A 22646-nucleotide genomic window follows, 5' to 3' on the forward strand; every position below is an offset into this window, starting at 1 on the left:
TGACCTTGGCCTATTTAGTTTGAACGAGGTTGGAAAGAGAGTTTGTTAAAAAGGTTACAAACATTGAATGCTGGTTTGTACTGTTGCTACAGAAGAATGTGACCTTAATTCTTTTTATTTTTTTTAGTCTGGACAGAAGCTCTTCTCATTAGACATAAGTAGAATGATGATGGGTTGTGTGCCTGGAGCCAAATGTGGTTCTATTATGAGTAGTTAAAAATGTGGGTTTTAAAGGTAGAATTTGTTCAGCAGTTTCCCTAGATTACTTAGGTCTTATTATGGGGTTCTCACTTTTTATTAGCACATTTAAAATTAAAGATGTGAAATTGTTCAATATGTAGGCCTGCTCCGAATTTGGAAAGTATATGTACATTCCTATCTTTAAAAAGTCATAGCAATCTGTTATTTTTGTTCCAAATATCAAATTAAACAGCAAAATGTAATGAACAACAAAGACCAGGTCCACATTTCACTGGTTTTTGTCTCCAGTAAAATGGCCATAGTAATATAAGCCTCTGTTATTGTTCCTATCCACTGTTTTTCTTGAAATTGGACACTGCCTGTACCCCATAATGGTGGTAACACGCAGGCTCACTTGCCTTTTTGTTCCAGTGCGGGCATTTTGTTTTGGTGAATTCTTTTGAAAGTCCTAAAATAAGAAATCATTCAAGGAGGTGCAACCCACATGTAGCAGCCAGCCAACAAAACTTATAAACAACCCCAGAAGAGGGAGCTGTTGTTTGTTGTTGTCACTGTGTGAATTCCACCTATTCCCTGCTTCTAAGTTTAACTCTTTTGATTTGTTTTTCTGCCACTTTCAATATTGTCTGTGGTTTACTCAGTCCCCATTAATCCGCATTTATCTTTGGAATCCACTTAAATGCTTCTGCAATTTTTCGCCAAAATAATTTCCAAAAATTATTCCACTTCCTCAGTGCCTGCAGTACTTTTGGTGCTCTCATGTCACAAGCATAAGCACAACGAGATGGTTAATATTTAAGTGCAGATTTTTCTATCTTTTTTGCCTGTTTTCATTAATACAAAAAAATCTTCTTGAATCGGTTTATATCTGCCATTAACATTTTAGGACATAATAAGAAATAGAAAGTGACATGAAACACATAAGCTACATTAGCTCTATATTGTTTTATATTGTCAATTCCAGTTTTCCAATTTTGATAAATAAATTAAAAATGTTTTCACATTTGTCACTTGCTTTAAAATTCTTTTTAAAATCCCTGAATCTCAGTACAGTACAGTTTTGTCTAGTGGCAAACAAGCACATTTGGCATCTACAGCAATATATTTGTTTGCTACCTGAAGATTAACTCAATTTCCATCTATAAGAAGCCAGCAGCAAAATAAAATGAGTTTGTTTTATGCAATCGGCATTAGTAAACAAAATTTTCTGTTTCTCTACCCATGTTTGTGATATTCCTTTTAGCAAGCCTTAGGGGTCAGATACGGGGAGATGTTTTATTGCAAGTTAGTAAAGTAAGAATATTAACAGGTGTGATGCACGCACACAGACACATACACAGTCACATATACTGTGATTCACTCATCAACCTATGAAGCTCATTTATCAGAATTCACTTACCAATCCATTAACCACCCCACCATGTCTCCTGTGTCACATGTATCATGCATTATAACGTGCCCCTCTCTAACACACACACTTGCTCTCAGTGTAGGTAATTATAGCAATAACAAGCACCTGGACGGAAACTAAGTTTGATATGAGGACTAATGACAAATGTGACTTGGGAAATCCCTTCTCTCTCTTTCTCTCTCTACCCCTCATACATCACATCTTAATTATTAGTTCTACTAATGTGTTTTTCTGAGATTTACTCTTTCATATTTCAAGATAGACAATGCAGCTGGTAATTACTGTCTGTCACTGTTTCCATGGAAATTATATCTAGAGTCATATGATGGTCTCCCAAGGTGACCAGGAAGTGGTTTTAGGGTGATGTAGGGTGGGTGGTAATGGGTAAAAGTGGCAGTTGTGTGCGCAGCTTTGTTTCTTGATTTATGTGGAGGCTGTAATGACATCATATTCAAAAGTGAAACGCGTAATAAATTAGACTTGAGCTAATGAAAGCTGTGGCTCTTTCTTTGTTAGCTAGCATTCTCCTCTCTTCTCACATGGAAAAACAATTTTTCATTCTGCCTATAAAGTGAAAGCACTTTAAATAGTGCACAGTTTGTTGTTTTTTTTTACAGAAACAAACATTCATTTTTCAAAAATCTAGTACACAAAAACACTTCAGTTCCTGTTTGTGTTGGGTGCGTTTTGCCTACGGTTTTGCCTTTGTGAAAAGCGAAAAGCTTGCTCAGTTGAATTCAGGGCAGTGATTGACTTGGCCATTGCAGAAAATGCTGTGTTCTGTTAGTGATTAAATTAAATAACAAGATCCAAACCTATTTTATTACATATTATTATTTGTTATAATAATATGTAATGGCTTTATACTATAATAGACCTTTGGGTCGGTTGTAATATTGGGTGTGTTTTATAATAAAAATATAGAAACAAAATTCACAGGAAAGCTCATTTCTTACAATATATTTAGATTAAAAACAGACCAGTGCTTTAGGAGTATTTGGTGAACTACATGTTTTTATTAAAATTGCCAAAGCCCTTGGGTTCTGAGTCAGAATTATGAAACTGATACAATCCAAAAATGTTCAGATGAGGAACACTGGAAATCCCCTCTAGCTCTGTTGGTCTCACTGTTTTCTAAGACATCCCCTCAGCCCTAACTAGACAAAAATGAGGCTTTTCTCGCTGCATCAGGAGATTCTGACAGTCCTACTATGATCAACAACATCACACCATCCCAGCTTTGTGTGAAGCTGCACAGAAACAGTGAGCAGTGAAAATACATAACATTCAGATGCGGATCTATTATCTAATCGAAAGAAGTCCAGGTGGCATGACTCAACTTTGAGATAACCACACCTAGGTGACTAGGGACCTTCCCCGACATACATGTAGTTGCTTTACTTATTAAGATTACAGATCTTGTCATAAACATTGTCTTATCAGCAGCACAAAACCAGTCATCACAGTAATGAATATTACATTTTTGATTAAATTACTTTAATCTACACATAAAAGTTGACAATGATAAAATGTGTATTTGTGGTCATTAGAAATGTCTGTCCAAACCACATTTGGTAATTGGTTTGTGGAATAAATTTTGGGTAGCATTTTATTTACATATAAAAAAAACCCGTCATAGTCATATCAAATACATCTGTGTTAGTTCGGCACATCTGGACTCGGGGACTTTTTTTCTCAACTTTCTTAAGCTTGGGAGCTTCTGTGCCCTGAAGCCATACTAAAAATAAATATTGGGAGTCACTTCCTGGGCCCTGACTGAGCCGCTCAACAAGTTTCACACTGTTGTTTTTAGGCCTCTCATCTGTTGGTTTTGGTTTTACAGTGTGTTTTGAGTGGTGTCATGTTGTAATGTACTTTGTCGCCCTAGTAAAAGGGTGGTGAAAAGCATTACATTTCTCCTGTATAATCATCAGTTTTATATTAACTTAATTACATATTTGTAACCTTTTGCATGTGTTTATCACTGTTTTTTTCGTTGGCTTTTTTTTCTTCCTCCTTTGCCTCCAAACATCCAGTATTGTGACATGGTTACTGATTGTGTGTTTCTTGGTACTGTAATCTCAAAAGATCACCGGCTTTCGGCTTGTCCCTTCAGGGGTCGCCAAAGTGGAACGTGTTCCGCATGTTGATTTGGCATGAGTTTTTTTTTTTACCAGATGCTCTTCCTGCCGCAACCCTCCCATTTTTTCCGGGCTCGGGACCAGCAACAAGGTGGCCCTTGGTGGCTGGGCAGGGACACTTTTTCTGGACTGTGCCTATTATGAAAGACAAGCAGCCAATAGACATAAAAATGTGGTAAACATGCGAGGACATCCATCTTTCTCTCTTACTTGTTTTTTACAGCTCAAGATAAATATGAGTTTTAGCTCAGATTAAACTATGTTCAACACCTGCACATAAGTCTTTGGTTCAACCTGATTGAGTCTTGTAATTATAAATCACAATTGTTTTTCCTCACAACTCACAACACAACTTCAGGAATGAAAATCTTGGCTTATCACACAAAATAAATAATTATAAAATTATCTTAATTTTATGAATCTAAATAAAGTTTGCGTGTGATGGCAAGATGATAAGTTTCCATCCTCTTTTTTGAAATATTATAAAGAGCAAAACAAAGATTTATTTCATAAACATAATATTTAATTCACGTTCTGCGGCTACAAATTTGTTTGTCACTGCAGATTTATTAAAAGTTTCATTTATCAAGGGGAATTCCTCCTTTGCTCCCAGCTTTTCTTTTTTATACATTCATTTCATTCAGGAAAACTTTTCTGTCCGCTTTCTTCATAATAAGTAGCATTTATTTGCTCTTTGACAGGTTCTGGAAAGGAAACAGAAGGGTTGTTTATTTCAACACTTTGTTGCCTGTGCTGCATGTAAACCAATTAAGATGCGGTATAACCTACCATTTGATCTCAGGGGCTGTAAAAACCTGGTGATGGCTGATGTCATGTTTTTCCACAGCAGCAGGAGTTTTCATCATTGAGATAGAATCCACTTTGATCATCTTGCTTCCACGCACCATAAAAGTCTCGCTCACTGTAGGACAAAGCACTCACACGCACACACAAACAGACACTGCAAATGCTTGTTGCAATCATAGTGATCATAGACTACAGGTATATTGTCAGAAATAAAGCTGTGGAAGCCCTTTGATCCCAGTGATTACATCTTTATGAAGAATGTGTCTGAGAGGATTAAGATGACTGTTTTCGGCATGCCAGGTAGAAGAGACAAATATGTGTGGTTATAGTCTATCATATGGAGAAGCTAACGTGTGCTGTACAGCATTGAGCTGATGTTTATAATACAGGCTTTAAGGATCAAACACAATCCACACATCAGTGTAGTTTAGTCTTTTTTATTTATTTATTTTCAGTAGCATTTTGGCAGCAGCTGTTGGTTATTGATTTTCCCAAAGGCGTCCAGGGGATTGCATCAGTTGCTGACAAAGTAGAATAAGAACAACTGCAACAACAATAGCAGAATTACCAACTTATGTTGCAGGAAATGAAGAAACACAGACACTGAGTGCTTGAGCCCAATTCATAATCAACCTCAGACATGGTTGTATATTTGTGCATAGTATATTGTATTGTGGCTTGTTAAAATCCGCAAATGAAAAAAACAACATACAGGAGCTTGAGTTTTTCATCTTAAAGATGATTAAGATCCATTAAAATGGGGTTGTAGTTTTTCAATGCATGAAAACCAAGTGTGGGCAGAAGATTCTCAGTTAGGTATTTTTCTGTTGTTTTTATTTTCGCAGACGGTCAGAGGAGGAAGTGGACATGGACAAAGTTACTGCTGCCATGGTATTGACCAGTCTCTCCACCAGCCCATTGGTTAGGAGTCCACCTGTCAAAGTCTGTGGTAAACATCTCCTTTAATAATCAACTTATTGGGTGGAGACAGTTGTATAATAAATGTACCCAAAAGTGCCTCAGTCTGAGCCAGTATGATGTGCTTTACACTCATGGTTGTTATCTTGTGAATGCATGTCGAAGATTGTATTTATAAAATTACTGCTCCCTGCCGCACTGTGGATTCTCTCAAAATCCCAATGAGCCTGGATCTCTGCCACTTGTTACTGTGGTGGGAATCCAAAGTGCCCTGTAACTGCAATGACATGTAACCCCTCAGATAGTCTGTGGAAATGACCAGCTATCCATTAAAACAAGCAGACATGCCTCAACATCTATGCACTCATTATCACAATCAAACATGCACATATAGTCAGATGGTAAATGTGCATGACAGCCATCTTCCAGACGTGCACAAAGTGAATTGTCAATGCCAGCTGCACAGTTTTACCATAATGCGGTCATAAAGGTGTCACACCCATTTGAACATGTAAGAGATTATATAATTTGCAATTACATCAGAGCTGTAGATTCCTGTACCTAGTACACACTTTACATTCAAGCCAAACTCTGTACATGTTTTCTCTTTTTTTTAAGAGACTAAAACTAAGATTTTAGTCAAATTCTAAAAGGTGTTTTCTTATATTGACCTCTCACAACATCATTAGCACTTCATCCAGTCATAATGTAGTAAATGTACTTCCGTACCACAAAACCAAACACATATTAGCATATGCAGAAGTAAAGAAAGAGGAAGATGAGAGGCACCCCACCAAGAAGCAGCCTCATTAAACCAAAGAAACTGTGTGTGCTCTTAACTCTCAATCGCTCTGTCACATATACACACACATACACTTTGCCCGACGTCTCGTCTTTCTTCCATCTTAACAAAGTGAAAATGCCTTTTGTGGCTGATATTCAGAAGAAGCATTTCTTTGATCTAAAAAGCATAACCTTGGTACGTCAACAGAATCACTGAAATGGAAAGCAACCTTTCTTTTCTTGTGTCACAGGCTCTTTTGTGTGAAGTGCAAATAACAGTCTGAACTTAATTGAATGTCTTGATCTCTAATCATTGACACAGGAACACCCACACAGTTTTCTGGTGTTTAACCTTCTTTCAATATGACTGAAGTTCTTTATTGTTACTTGTGCGCTCTTAAGTTTCTTCCTTATTCCCCTTACTCATGACCTCCCCTCTATGCTCTCTGCTCTTACTATCTATGCCTTCTCTGTTCGTCTCTATCTTCTCAGAGGGTTTAAGTGGTTCATGGAAGGACAACGGGTCAGCAGGACCATTCACCCCATCTAGCAACAGCTCTTCAGGGGGCTACTGGAGCTGGTCTGCTCCCAGTGACCAGTCTAACCCTTCCACACCATCTCCTCCGCTCTCAGCTGACAGCTTTAAGCCCTTCCGTGTGCCCAGTCTAGGAGGTGTGGGGCCTGGCCCGGCAGGGCCTGAGGACCCAAGCATAGATGAACAGGATGGCAGCAGTCTGCTCTTTGACGAGCCCATCCCCCGCAAGCGCAAGGTGAAAACTGTAGACAAACTAAGATTTTTATTTATTTATTTATTTTGTCCTTCCGCTTTATCCCGTGAGTTCAGGGTCGCCACAGCGCATCATTGTCCGCGTGTTGATTTGGCACAGTTTTTACACCGGATGCCCTTCCTGACGCAACCCTCCCCAATTTCTACCGGGCTTGAATTAACACTGCACAGCTGGGGAGGGGAATGGGCTGTTAGGGGTTCAGTGTCTTGCCGACCTGCGATCGAACCAATGAGCCGTTTCTAGACAACATCTAAGATAAAGGCCTTAAACTAATGACAAATGCTAAACCTTGTGAAATAGTAGTAGAATATATTTGTTCAATTAAAAAAGAAACAAGAAATCAGACAAACTTGTTCTTTGTCATACGTCCCTTATAGCACTGCTAATATTTCAAATGAAAGCTCACTGTTTGAAGACATGGTTTACTTTCAGATTGTTTTTGAGCAGGCTACACTGATTCTAAAAGTTCATAAAAAACTTAAAGTGGGTATATCAGTGTTTTTGATATGTGTTTTTAAAATAAAAACAGTAGTAGCAGTATTCGCTAGTATGGACAGAAGACCAAAGTGGAGAGAAAAGCATGAACTTTGCATGATCATACTTTAAGGTGCTTTTGAAAGCCATTGTCTCAGAGCCTGTAGGTCCAACTAAATAGGCCAAATACCACTTTAGTTTGTAGAAGATAAAAATGATCATTAATGTTAATGCCCTATGGCTTAAAACACAGCAGCCATTATTATTGCTTCAGTATGTGGTTAAAATATCATCAATCAAACTGTGGTATTCTTGCTGTGATATGTGATAATGTTTGAGAGCAGTGTCACTGGTCAGCACCCACAATAAACATTTATCAAAAGTTAAGGTTTTCTGTCCACGTGAAAATGATTGCAAGCATTTTCTGACTGCACTTGCGTTCTGTTTGCTTCCTGCAGAACTCCATGAAGGTGATGTTCAAGTGCCTGTGGAAGAACTGTGGCAAGGTGCTGAGTACTGCTGCTGGCATCCAGAGACATATCCGCACCATCCATCTGGGGTAAGACAACAGCACATACCCATAAAAACACAATACATACAATAAGGTGCGACCCTCCAGAATGCATCTGCAAACTGTCACAAGCTTTACTGTCAAAACAGCACAATAATGGTTGATGGATTATCGCCACTGTTACACCTTCTGCTCTGAGAACAACAGGGAGGTAAATTGAGGCCTCTCTGTCCTGCACTTATTAACTGTAGATCACAGTGTTGTGCTGGTTGCAGGGACATTAGTGCTAAAGTAGAGCAGAGGTTGTGTCAGGTCACTTAAGCATGTTTTGCTTCACACATAACCTAAATAATCAGAATTCACAGGAAAACTTGCTTTTATTTCCCTCTTTTTTTGATGTTGTTTCGGTCTATTCCTCACCGTCTATATCGTCTGTTCTGTTTTTAGGCGTAACTGTGACTCAGACTGCAGTGACGGTGAGGAGGACTTCTACTACACAGAGATTAAGCTCAACACTGACTCAGTGGCCGACGGGCTCAGCAGCCTGTCCCCCGTCTCGCCCTCCATCATCTCGCCCCCTCCTCCTCCCCCCTCTCCTCTCCCTTCTCTCAGCCAGCTGTCAGACTCCCACAGGCCGCCACGGGCCTCTGACACCAAGGAGTCTCATGCTGGCGGCACCACCCTGCTCAGCCGCTCTGCACCCAGTGCTCTCTACCTCATCCACACAGACCACGCCTACCAGGTGAGCATGTACAGGAAGCAGAGGAGGTGTAACACACGCGTACGCAAATATAGTCACATACAAATTAGGATGAATGTACAAAACACATGCACATCCTCAACATGAGGATTAACAATCAGGTTCAATGTAAATACCACAATGTGCTTATCTACACACAAAATGCACATATTGTCTCTCCATCAGGATCCACGTTATGTTGATTGAGTGTCAGTTTTTGCTCCTGTTAGCAGCTGTGCTAACAGTTATAGTAAGTCAGATCACAGTAGCAGGTTTGAACAAATCATTGCAGGTAAAACACGATGTATTCCATCACTTTTAAGCAATGTTTGATTCAAATTATTATGTGCAACTGACAAATGGTGTATGTGACACCTACAGTGTGTATCTAACTGCTGTTCTTCAAAACTACCATGAGACTTTTGCTGGACCATCATACAAATTTATGTGATGACTTTGAGGAAACAGCATGAGCGTAACTTATGTTAAGCAAAGTTTAGATTAACTAAAAAAAAAATATTTTCTTTTTACCAGTCTAGATGATTGCACAGAGCTCCATTTTTTTCAGCTTCAGGTGTAATAAGTTTTTAATAAATGTCATGGTGTTACAGTTTAAACAAGAAGCAGACTGTACGGCACAGTAAGTAGTCAAAAACAACCGATAAGAGTCAGGTTATTCACCTCCTTTGTTCCATTTGGTAAGGAACAGAAAAGATTAACCAACATGACCTTGGCCTTTAGGCGACAGCCCCAGTGTCTATCCCGTCCAGCAGCAGTAACTCGACTGGCTCAGCCTCCACCAGCTTTACTCCTACTAATAGCTCCAGCTTTAGCATCTCCTGGCAGTCACCACCTGTTACTTTCACCGGGAACACAGTAAGGACCTTTTTAAAGAATCTATATACTATACATATTGTTCTATTTGTATTTTCAGAACTGCATCTTTGTCTGTTCTCAGCAGGTGTCTCCGAGTAAAAGCCAGGGATTTGGTGAACAGCGCTCCCAAACTATAGCAGTCCTCTCCTCCCCTCCCAGAGCAACCACTGCCCTCAGGTACTGTACCTTGTTAACTTTGATTAAATAACACATTAGTTCAAGTCATACCTCATATATCACTATGAAAAGACTGAAAGGGGCTTAGACATCATGTCACTATCTGCCAAAATCTCAAAAAGTTAAAAATCACCTCGTGTGGTAAAAGATAGAAAATGCATTGCAGTTCAATGACCCTTAATTAAAAAGAGGCCATTAGTTACAATGTTTTCATTTATATAAATTGTGTGCAACTTGTTAAGTTGCAGTTATAAATAAAATATGTTCCTATGTGCCCATGCTTAAAGAAACAGGTCAGCATTTTGGGATATATGCTTATTTAGTTTCTGGTGTGTTTTGAGAAATTTGATGCCACTGTCATACAGTAACTGTCCATTAAATATAAGCCTACTACAACAGCTAGTTACTACAAATCATCAAGAACTGATTCCCTACTCACTATTATCTATGAACCTATCTTGTTAAGAACATCTGCTGTTTTCCATATCTCCTCTCCTTAGCCGTAAGGTGCGTGGCGAGGGGAAGAAGTGCCGTAAGGTATATGGGATGGAGAACCGTGACATGTGGTGCACTGCGTGCCGCTGGAAGAAGGCGTGTCAGAGATTCACCGACTGAGCGTACCTTGCCAACAAGCACTGCTACCTTTTGCCAGAGAAGGGGGAGCAGGGAGGCATCATTATGCATGCATTTGGTTTTCTTCAGCCCAAAATTGCAACTGTCTGTCAAGCTCTGGCTCTGCCCTTGCTTTCGCCCCCTTCTGCTCCAGTAAACCATTCCAGATGTGGATGCAGCTGCAGGATGGCAGAGTCATCTTTTACATTGCCGTCCAGGATTTCTAGCACTGCCTTGTCATTCCCCTCATTCCCACTTTTGGGAGACCCCAGTGCAGCTAAACAGTGTTAAGAAAAAAAACAGATCTAAAGATTTCTGCCATTTTTTTATGTTGGTTTCAGTGTCACTTCTTTCTATGTTTTGTAAAGCTTTGGTTTTTAAATGGAGAGTCTCGTCTAAGAAGAGGCCCAGACAAAAGCTTTTTTGTGGGTTTTGTCAAAAAGAAGAAAAAAAAGTCACTTTTTTATCCAAATGTAGACAAGGACCTCTTTGCTCTAGTTTTTGGAGAACATTCTAAAAAGGAGGTAAAGCCTTGGTTTTTGTTCTTCCCTCAACTTGGTCATCTCTCGTTTCATTTCTGGACTTTTTGAGATGGTCCTTTATCACAGACATCACAGCCTCTCTAGATCTTTCGCCTGTTCTTCACTCCTGACCGCCCTGAGGGAATGAGCAGCAGAGCCGGACAGGGCAGCTTGACCGGTAGAAAGAAAAGGTGGAAAGAAAGACACATGATCAATGCAAAAAAGATACAATTTACAGTCAGGGAAAGCAGATGGATCATACCAGTGATTCACCACATAAAACCACAGCAACATTCACACACACATGTATTCCAACACAATCATAACAGAAGATGGGAACTATTTTATGTCACTTTTTTATCCTGTGGCTCGTTTTTTGTTTGGTTTAGTTTTTGTTCTATCAGGGATGTGATTCTAAAGAAAGCAGAAACCAGCAACTAAAAGTTGGGCTGATAATGTAAACAGCACTATCTCAATAGCTTCTCTCTTTAATTACACATGAGAGTTTTGCAACCAAAAAGTCCGTTATTTGGTTCTTTTATATTTTTGAGTCTTGTCAAGGTGCCATGCTTACTGTAGCTGGTGTAGTTATTTTTACTCTCATTTTTGTTTTTGGGGGGTGGGGAGACCAAGACTGTTTACCCTCTACCACCTGCTGAAGAAAGTGTTAAAAGTCTTTCCTAAGAGTAATGGAAGAAACGTGCAAGGCCATAAAATGATAAACATCTTTCACCCCATAGAGACAGACTGCCCTTCTCCTCAACAAACTATTACACCTTCCCAAAGTGAAGAAAATAACTTTGTGTTTACGTTTGCCAGAGAGGCCCTTTTAAAGATGTTGACTAAGGGGGAGGGAGGAAAACCAAAAGTGAGACACTTTATTTGTCACTGTATGTGCGTTACAGAGCACTTAGCATGAAGTAACAGCAACAATTGAAAAACTTTGACCAAAATGTTTGGCCACTCGTTTCTGGCTTGTTTTGGAGAGGTTTGAAAAGAGCTATTAGCACTTGATAAGGTCACTTCTTTGTTGTTTAACATGCACTAATTTGGCGTCATACAAGCAAAACTTTGGTTTGAGATTTTCTTGTGAGCAAGACGTAGCCTTGTTACTGTGGGCACACACGTTTTACACCAGAATCCTTCAATACCAACACCAGCTAATAAACTCACCTATTCGCCCCTTTTAATATTCAGTACTTCCACACATGAACGTAGCTCTGTTATGCTCGCTCTACTGTTTGTTTTGTTTTTTCAGTCTGTTCATGTATATATGTATTTACTGTATTTTCTCCAAGCCCGATGTTTATGATCAATTACCTTGGTCATTATCTGCCGCCTTTTGAACACGAATGCGTGAGGAGATATTGTACCGTTATACCCAACAGGCTTTTGTTGTTTTGAATATAGGGATAGCCTTAAAGTCACTCTTCAAAACAAAGTCAGTGTACTTCTTCAGTCCTTGCATTGATGTTTGAGTGAGAAATATGTATCTCAAAACTGATCTGCCATTGTATTATGTGAATGTATTATTGTTTAAGAAAAGACAAATCTATATAAACACTTAAAGAAAATACATGTTTAAATTTAAAGCAAAAAAGATGATTTGGCTTTTTTTTTTTTTTTTTTTTTTTTTTTTTTTTACTATATATATATATATATATATATATATATATATATATATATATATATATATATATATATATATATATATATATATATATATATATATATATATATATATATATATAAATAAACCTACTGTTTGGAATTTTTGTTTTTTATGTTCTGCTGAAGGAAATGTTTGTGGCTTTGTAATGTAGGAGGGAGCCCTGGTGTTGTTTTCACTGCAAGCCAAGCTTGTTATGTCTTTTCAGTGAATGTGACCCACACACTCCCGCCTGGAGCTCCTTCACGTCATGCTCCCTGCTGCTGGCGCTGCTTAGTGCTTTGAAAACCGCAGTTTATTAAAACCTTTATCTTATTTCCAATTCTCCTCTCCCAGTGTCACACAGGCCCACTTGCAATTAGTTTGATTGACATATTAGTGTGTTGACGCCCATGTGTGTGATCACATGCATTTGTTTGCGTGAATGTGTAAGAGCCCCAGGCAAAGTATGTGGGCTGCGACTGAAGCATGGTGCTCTGCCCCCTCCTCGGAGCACTGCTCTCTCTCTCTCCCTTTCCTGAGGAGGTGCGCACCTTTATCAAATTGCCTGTGGCGTTTCCCTGTTAGTGTGTGTACAGGTCGAGTCCACTGTGAGGCTCATGATCCACAAATACTTAGGTTCAAGGGTGTTTTTGTGAATCCAGACCTCAGTGGCTAGATGTGGATTTGTTTGTTTGTTTGTTGGGTTGCTTTTTGTTTGTTTTAGTTTGATGCGTTTCCATCACTGCTCTTACTGTGGTGCTTTATGTTTGTATTCACCTCATCATTGCTGAAAAATCAGCCAATCAGATTCTGTCAGGTTTCTGTCCAGGAACAAGTCCCTGCAGTTGTTCAACAGATCGTTCAAAACTGGATATATAAGTGGCAGCATCTCCAGGCAGCTAATTTCAAAAGATTCTCTTATGTCAGTGTTGTGTTAAGCAAATTGCTAAGGACAAGATTTGGTCAAATTAAGCTATTTCACACTCTTATTTAGGGAAATTCGAATTACCTCAAGTTGATATGCCATAGTTCTCAAACATGTCCACCACGTAGTAGATCAGTGAGGAACTCATGAATTTGTTCATGGACTGTGGCCTGGCCTCCGTCGTCACATTGAGAACATCTTTATCCCTTTCACTGCCAATGTCACAAAGATGAGGACAAAAGCACGGGGGTGACACTCAGCACTGGTCTGTCTTAGCATACTGACCATACAGTACTGGTGCTGTGACCTCAACAGGGGAAATAATAGAGGTGCTGTATACCGGTGCTGTTTCTCCCTTGATCGTACTAACTCCATTTTGTACACAATGTTATGCTGTAGAACATGAAAATAAAAAAACCCTGACTCAAGTCTACCGAGTGTCCCGACACAAATCAGTAAGAGGCCCCGAAACCTCTCTTTTCTCTTCTGCATCCCTGTGCGTTTTTTTTTTAAAAATTTTTTATTAAAAATTATTATTTCGGGGACTTATAAATAAAAATATTAAAAATTAGCTTTTCATATACCCCGAAAAAACAAAAAATAATCTATGTTAAACAGTTCATTATGAATTTGGAAACAACAATTGATAAAACAATTAACTCGAGGGACATTTGCTTTCTTGTCCTGGAGCTTTCAACCATATCCCTCGTCTTCAGTTGACAGAGCTTATCTGTTTTTCACAAACTCTCCTTTCTTTCATTTAATAATTAACCAAACAGAATCTGTTTAAGCATATTTTTCTAATACTTCAAATACCAAAAGTGGCGACAAGCCGAAAGTCATTGATCTATACACTACTGGATCATGACGACAGATACATACTGTGTAAGCATCACTACTGTAGCTAAGAAATATGGGGCAAATTTTGTTTATTTTATATATTTCTTGGTAATCTAATCATAATTTACTAGTTATAGATAATATCTTGTAAAGTCTGACTCTACAAAGCTATTATATAAATGTTAGGGTGAGGTGGCTTGGACTTTTCACCACTGTTGATGAAGCTTGTGATATTTATTTAGATAAAAGCTCCAGAACAAGTAGGCAAATGGTCTGTGAGCGCTGACGGTTTTGTCAACAAATGTCCTTTAACCATGTCACAAAGTCACCCATAGTTTAAATGCACACCAGAATTTAACAGAAGTGAACAGAAATAAATGCTGATTTTTACTGATATTACAGAGTCTTAGAGGTCTAAAGCTTTAAATACATCACCATGACTGCTGAGTGTATTTACTAAGCAGTGATTGCTTTAAAAAAAAAAACTTGGTGAGGCCGTATAATGTGAGGTGGGTATTTGGATCACTATGGGCAGAACAACACTTTAACTCCCAGTATGAAAACATAATGATATTAATCATGCCACACAGTGGCATGATCTGATCATTGACTTTATATTAGAATAGGAGAACTGAGCTTTCAGGCTTGAAACGTGCACGGAGGAAGCACCTAAACACAGGCTCAGAAAGCGCCTGCTATTATAAACGTGATAGCACAGCAGAATTAAAACAGCATCAAAGACGCACAATAGGCGGTCTTGTTACGTTATCAAGAGTGATATGAATACTTATGAGGATTTTTTTTTCCCCCCCAAATGGAGCAGCAGCGGCTGGTCTGGCTTTTGTTCTCTGGTGTTTACCCCTCCACTGCTGCTTATTAAAGGGCTGAGCATTCAGCCGTGATTTATAAGCTGAATAAAACAAGATAGCATTATTCTGCTTACAGACGGTATAAAAATCCACTCTTGTGAGTTACGAGTGACCCTTTATGTATATGTGCTTTTGCTCTCTCTCTCTCTCTCTCTCACACACCTTATGTCCATGCCTGATTGTCCACTATAGCTAGTGAGCAGTGATGGTTTTCACTGCAGTTCATCTGTTGACAGTTTTATAAGCATTTCTGGTTTATGTACCTGGTCCCTATACTGAGATCAATATTTCACACATGACAAGCCTTGTTTTTGACAAGAGGCTGACACTTATTATACCTTTATATCATCCACGTAGAGGACAATATATGCTACAATATATACAGATTAAGCTGCAGTACAGTATATCTAAGCTACAGTATCGGTGTGTATCAGTATATTGATGTCATATCCGTGACTTTAATTCCTACTTATTTTCATTCTTTAGTTCCGGACATGAAAGTTAAACTGACGGTGGGTGCCTTTAGTCAGAAGGTCCCCTCCAGGTTAGCCAGCCACTCGCTTCCAGCAGAAGTGAAAATGTAATTGGATTGTTATTTTAAATTGCACTTAAAACTACAGACATTTACTGTTCACAGTCAAGTACAGCTGAGTTGTCATAGCATTGCTTTGCATGACCCTAAGTATATATTGAGTAGCAGTGTGTAAGTGGCGTCAGTGTCCAGATCCCAGTGACCATGTGGCAACCATGCCGACGGCCAGGTATTTATGTTTCTACTCCTATCCACTGCCGCTGCCAGGGTGGGCGGTGTCGATAAAAACGACGAGGAGTCCTCCCTCCATTCTTCCTTCATTCATTCAGGAATGTGAAGGAGGAGGAGGAGGGCCAAAAGGAGGGTGAAATGGCTTCTGTAAACACTTTTTGGCCAATTTTTGGGACCCCCACCCCCCCAGACATCAACAAAAGATGTGAAGTCCCCAGTCTGTGTTTCCAGGAGCTGCTTTACCCTCATTATGGTTATCTCTAGAGGAATCTAGGAGTCCTGAATGTGCCTTGATGAGCGTGGAGTTTCTAGAGCAGACCTCAGCAGTCGCCCCATTATGTAGAAACTCTGTGTTGAGGTGTGTTGCTGTGATATGCAGAGCCATAGCAACGATGAAGGAATGTCTCTGGTGCTGGCTAGTCTGAGTTCTACTTTCTGTATCTATAATTCAATGATTTGTGATACAAAGAAATGCTCTGTGGGTTGCATTCAGAGGCCCCTTTGGCCCTTTCTTGGTTTGAGGATGATGTTGCCACATTTAAGAGTGACTTTTCTACTCTTTGCTGTAAACTATTTTTAGATCAATACTTCTGATGATACTGTGTTTAAATGACTTTTTTTCTGTTATTGTTCTTTTTCTTTGCTTTCCCAAACATGACTCCTCTCTTTTCGTACAAGGGCTTGTACAGAAGATAAATGTATGTCGATGTGAAGAATCATTGTTGTGGCGCAATCTCGAAATGTTTGGGAAATCAAGGAAGCCTCATTCAACAAGCAGCATGTGAAACAGTCAGCGAGATGATCCATTTTTAGTGCGGAGCTGCTAAGTGATTTCCACAGGAAAATGAAAAGGCATCACTTGCTTTGTGTGAAGCAGGGTGAATATTAATGTGTTTCAACAGGCTCATGGAGAGAATAAAAACACTCATCACCTTGAATTCTATTATTGGATTTGAATAAGACTTGACTAGCATTAAAGCACGAGTTTAACTCATTACGTCAGGGCATTTGTGCCAGAGCTCCTTCAGTTTTATCTTGAATATGCAACACAGAGAGGGTTGACCCACACTCTGTTTAAACTGAACCATCTCACTGGCTGTTTTGTCTGGATATACAATCATGTGGACCTCAAGAACTCAATGACTGTCGCACTGGATTTTTACACTCTTTTTTCAAACCGTATATATACTATATGCTCTGGTCTAACTGTATTTTTAATACTGCATGTGCATGCAAACAAGGAAATTATGGAATACATGACCTTATAGAAATGTGCTCTATTTGTGCCGTGGCGTCCATGACAGGAGTTGAGAGCAGCCGGGAGGCATCCTGAACATGCTTTTATTTAACTCAAATTGCACACAGTCCTGTATTTTTTCACAAATTAAGGTTGGTATAAGAGAAAAAGTCCCAGTTTCGTGTTTTTTTTAAATGTGTACAAGCAGTTTGAAAACTACCTGTGATTCCCTATTGGCATGGACCAATTTGTCACAGTCTGAGTGAAGCTCTCTCCATCCTTGCTGCGTGCATATTAACAGTTAACTGGTCCTAGGAGAGTCTGGCAGGATGCTTGTGGAAGACAGATCACTAGAGGAGGCTGTGCACTAAAGCCTGTGAGTGTTGTAGTGATGGGAGTAGTGCCAGCTGGAGTTATGAAGAAGTCTCTCATGTTCTTTCTCCACCTGCATCCCCAACCCTAAGACGGCTCAACTGGAAACCCACCGAGAGCTTTAAATGGATGATTTTTCCATCTGCATGGAAACAGAGGAAGCCAAAAGTGGTACTTGTCAGATATTAAGAAAAAAGCCTTTAGTGCTTATACCACATGCAGTATGTTACCTCAACTTGTTGTGGCCTATCTTCCTTAATTGGCCTCTTCAACGTATGAACACAGATATTTCTTTTTGCAGTGGCTGCTCTGCATCCTGACGTGGCCGGTACAGTTGCATTTTATATCCTTTTGAAGCCTCTAAATGTAAATGTTTGATATGTGTTTCCAGACTGTAAACTAAATCGTAGATGCAACACATTTTCACACTCCAGATCTGTTCACAGGCAGTGCACTGGGTAACACAGCTGGGTTGTGAATTGTTAACACACATCATCTTTTCTGATGTAAACAGGGACGGTGTTTGGTGGTGATTACTTCCATGCTCAGGATGTTGTTTGTTGAACAGGGTTAGTTCAGTTTCTCGTTCCGTCTCAGATGTTGAGGGAAGTCAGAGGAATATTTTTTTCATGAAAATGACAAATTGACTTGCTTTCCTGTTAAGAATTAGCTGAGAAGATTACTCCAACTGCCAAAAACCATGGTAAATATGAAGCTACAATTACCTTAACTTAGTATAAAGACTCAATGAAGTGGGGAAACATCTGGCTCAGCAAGCATGTTGTAATTAAAATCCACCCTCCAAAACCTATAATCTCACAATAAAATAATTATTGATTAAATATAAATAGTTTTATCTGTAGCCTACAAAAAGCTCTGATCTGCCTGTAAAATGGTGTAAAATACACCCGTACTTGACTTTTTAATGAAGTAAACTAATGGGTTAAGCTAACTGAGCTTTAAAGAAGCTGGCAGGAGGACTTCGCTGGCTTTTCTTGCTTTTCTGTATTTGTTTTCTGTCCTCTATTCCAAGCTAAGCTAAATGTCTGCTAGCTCCAATTACCAGCGAGATGTGTGAGTTGTATGAGTCATCTCATCAAACTCTTGGCCAAAAATCAAATATAAGCGTATATACAGAAATATGAAACCATTCTGTGGATGTTTCTACGTTGTTGTGTGGTGTTCAGGAGACCAGACAGTGAAGAATGGAGCGAGAAGTATTAAAGTTGTTTTAATCACAATTTTACACGCACATCAATCAAATCAGTAAATTGATCAGTTGGGTCTTGTCGACTAATGCAAATGTTCAAGCTGACAACTCTACTTTTACTTCACAGTTCCTGTCATGAAAACAACCCGGCTAAAAGTTGACAAATTATTTACTGCACCTGAGTGCTCTAATATCTCAGACATTGGCAGCTCTAATCTGACTTCCTGCCTCCCAAATTGTCATCAGGAGTAAACCTACTGTTTTCACGAGCCTGCGGTTTCATGGCTCCACGATGAATGAGACGATGTTTATCAATCTGCTCTGAAAAGGTTGAAGATGAAGTACGGCTAACATGGGAAAATGGGTCAGGCACTTTTGGGAGGTTTTAAGCTGTTTCTAAATTTGTGAAGCTCTTAGTTTTTTCCAGTCCACCTTTCAAACAACTGCAACATTTATATTAGTCTGCATCTTTTATCAAGCAGAATTTATGAGCAAAGCATTTGAATGTGCATCTTAGCATCTCGTTTATCATCTGTGTTTATTATGTTTTGGGGAGAACTTTTTTCACTGAACTCGTGCATAAGCTAATATTTGGCACCGTAAACTAATCCGCAAACACAAACGCACACATTCAAGCACATCGTGAGTGGAAGAGTGTGTGTGAAAGCCAACTATGATAATTCGTGTCATTGGGGTGATATGTGCCCATGCCGATTAACATATGTCCATGTGGCTTCAGGTCTCATCCTGTGATGATTTGAAAAACTCACTGGTGGAAGCTGCTTGCGTCTCGCCGGGCCGCTGGTCCAAATGCACAGCTCTGCCAAGGCATTTGTTAGCATCAAAAATATGTGTATAAGCTTGTGTTTCCAATGACCGCCCAAGGTATGTCCCATCTGCTCAATGTAGCATTTACACCCCATCCTGTTAGTGAGTTTGTGTGAGGAAAGTGTGCACACAAAAGCTTGCTGTGTGCATGAGTGTGTGCAAGTATACACCCTGCAATTCCTGATCAAGCCATTCCTTTGGCCATAAATGCACATGTTCCAATGTGCAAGCCGCCATACCTCATGCATTGTCAACCCTAACATTCAGAATACTAAACTTCCCACTGTGGAATGTAACCGAAGGGATTCCACATTTATGATGCAAAACACAAGCTCATAATACATGTGGTTTAAGGTCATTGCGGAGATGCTTTTCCAGGCTGTAGATGCAGATTGTGCACTTGTCTGGCTGCTCCTCTGACGCATTAGAGCAGTAAGGTTGAAGTGTAGAGGAATCAAAGCATCAGTGATCCATCTTAGTGGCGCGCAGGGAGCTGTTTATGTGTACGTGTGTGTCCGAGTCATTGAATAATTAATGAGGGCGACGAGAAACGTGTGCAGGCTCCATCTGTGACCTTAGTTAATGAGAACTGTTGCTGTCCATTGTAACGATAGCTTCCCCTCACTGTGAAGGCTCAGGTGCTCCAAAGCGGGTGAAGATGCTCAAGTGAATCAGTTAGCAATACAAAGCAAGACAAAGACAGATTTGTTCATTTGCAAAAGCACGACCTGGCTTTGAGGACACCAAAGTTAGAGAGAAAATGGATTTTAAGCTGTACCACAAATGCCAGGATGCAAGATCTTTGTTTTGTGTTGTCATTGCAGAGAACGTCACAGACGCAAAAGAGTTTGCACTTTAAATTAATAGTTTCGATTTTGCTCTTTGTTGGATGAGAAGATTGAGTCTCCCACGTCTGTGCGGTGAATATAAAGCTACAGTCACAAGCTGTCATATGGTAAGAACGAGGAAACCGTCCCAAAGCTCAGAAATCCACCCAGAAGTATCTAGAAATGGGACAATTTGACTTGCTGATAGTTACTTGTAGATAAGAATCCACTCACGTCTGTGAGGGTGCTACTGTTAAAACCAGCATCCGGTTTGCTCCTCGCAGGCTGCTTTATGCAACAACACTGGCCTACCAGTACAAGTACGCTGAACCATCTTCCTGCTGTTTTTCTGATCATTCTTATGTAAATTCTGTAAACATGAAGCTGCTGCCGTTAGTTGGGTTAGCACAAAGAATGGCGTTACTCGTGTCTCCAAAATTTATAGTATGTCCAGTTTTGTAGAGTTCAAACAAATGTGTTATAATGTGCAGTAGAAGTAGTAGAAGGTGGTTTTCTTGTCTGACAGAAACAAACTAATAATTTATCTGCTTACAGTGTTAATGCTAAACTCAGCTCACTGGTAGTTTCATATTTAACACAGACTACGGGCAGGACTGAACATGAATTTCTTTTAAGAATAAAAGGAAAACAAACAAATTAGAGAGCTTTTTTCCCAAACTGTCAAACTATTCCTTTAAACTGTACATCCACGCTCTCACTGTATGCACACACGAACACTCTTCTGAAAACTTTTTTTTTTTTTTTTGCTTTCGTAGCTCACACACAAAGCCATGTTTGAAATGAATGTTCTCTCTTTCGGTGCAGGCCTACTGCATCATAATACACACAAGCAGTTGTCAGTGCCACACACTGAACCTATGTATGGATTCTTTATTGTTAACACACAAAGCACATGCAATATGTATCTGCTCTATCACTTATAGTATCCTCTGTTGCACCAATGACATTTTGTTAAAGTCTTTTCCACAATATTATCAAATGAATTCTAAGAATATATGATGATTTTTCAAAGGAGAAGAATCAATGCACACTGACTGTTAACTCCTGTGTCAGTTTTCTTTTCTTATCCAATCTCTATGTGTAGAAACTGCCATTGTTCTTGTTGTAAATGGTGTTTACTGGCAAATTGCGTTCTGGTGCTGTTGTTGTTTGACTCGGTGTACAGTTGAGACCATCTCCAGAGTTATCTGTGTGACTAGAGGACTCTGGAGGCATCTGGTTATAACTGAATAAAGATTTTTTGGCAGCTGTTTGTTAGCTGCTGTCACCGTGTCTTTTCTTATCTCTGCTGAGTTTGAAGGAAAATTCACAGCAGAAACAAATTATTGTAAAAAAACGTGCTCACAAATTAAAAGGTATGATGACTCCGTGTCTCCAGTAATGAGAAGGGGGAAAAAATATATTGTGCATATAAACATTTAACACAATTAACTTATTTAATAACATAAAACAAGTCTTTGTTTTGATACTCTCTGATGTTCTAGTAATTAAAAACTTAAAGAACCTACAGATTTCACATCAGAGGATTCATTTTACTTGTCCTGAACGTCTCTTCTTTATTACACCACTTAATTGGACATTAGAAGCCTTGGAATTATGAAGCTTTCACTTTTACTGAATTAATTTACACCATTCTCTGTCAACTTTACTTTTTAATAGTTGTTGGATTAACAAAACATGTCACTTCAAACTGGAATATTTGAAAACAAGTAACTGACTTTTCCCTGCAACTAATAAACCACATCACTATGGTGAATTTTATTTGTACTTCTGTTTATGAAACCAAATTAACAGGATGTTGGCACTTCCCTTTAGGCCTTTTCTCTTCTTTTAAACTTATGTGTATGTTAAAAGCCTAATGCTCTGTGTTTTTAATCATTTAACATCACTTGTCACTAAATAAATATTTAACATGTAAAAACTCTGCTTCGCTGTGCCTCATCACAGCAAAAATCTCTTGGGAATTGTAAAAAACCTGTGAAACTTCACACTTTAGTAGAAAGTTTTTTTTCTGTTGGATTCAGCTCCTTAGTATCATAAATATGACCTATTCTACATATAATAACCACCAGCTGTTAACTATTTGTCAGTTAAGAGGCAGCAGCCAAACTGAAAAACAAGAATCCCCATAATCAGAAAAATAA

The 22646-nt window shown here is 39.2% G+C and overlaps 1 protein-coding gene across 4 annotated transcripts in view; it reads left to right on the forward strand.

The window, feature by feature from the left end:
* Positions 1 to 11292, forward strand: part of znf704 (zinc finger protein 704) — a 39731-nt gene extending 28439 nt beyond the window's left edge. For 2 of the 4 annotated variants that reach the window (XM_067500344.1, XM_067500363.1), the window contains 7 exons: positions 5406 to 5509; positions 6754 to 7031; positions 7982 to 8082; positions 8482 to 8776; positions 9515 to 9649; positions 9735 to 9826; positions 10327 to 11292. In XM_067500344.1, the coding sequence (XP_067356445.1) occupies positions 5406 to 5509; positions 6754 to 7031; positions 7982 to 8082; positions 8482 to 8776; positions 9515 to 9649; positions 9735 to 9826; positions 10327 to 10441 (1120 nt within the window). In that variant the 3' untranslated portion in view covers positions 10442 to 11292. Of the gene's footprint in view, positions 1 to 5405; positions 5510 to 6753; positions 7032 to 7981; positions 8083 to 8481; positions 8777 to 9514; positions 9650 to 9731; positions 9827 to 10326 lie in introns of all 4 variants that reach the window. The other 2 variants (XM_067500333.1, XM_067500354.1) reach the window with 1 other exon arrangement.
* The last annotated feature ends 11354 nt before the right edge of the window (positions 11293 to 22646 follow it).

The sequence above is a fragment of the Channa argus genome, chromosome 1, assembly GCF_033026475.1.
Source record: "Channa argus isolate prfri chromosome 1, Channa argus male v1.0, whole genome shotgun sequence".
Taxonomy (NCBI): Eukaryota; Metazoa; Chordata; class Actinopteri; order Anabantiformes; family Channidae; genus Channa; species Channa argus.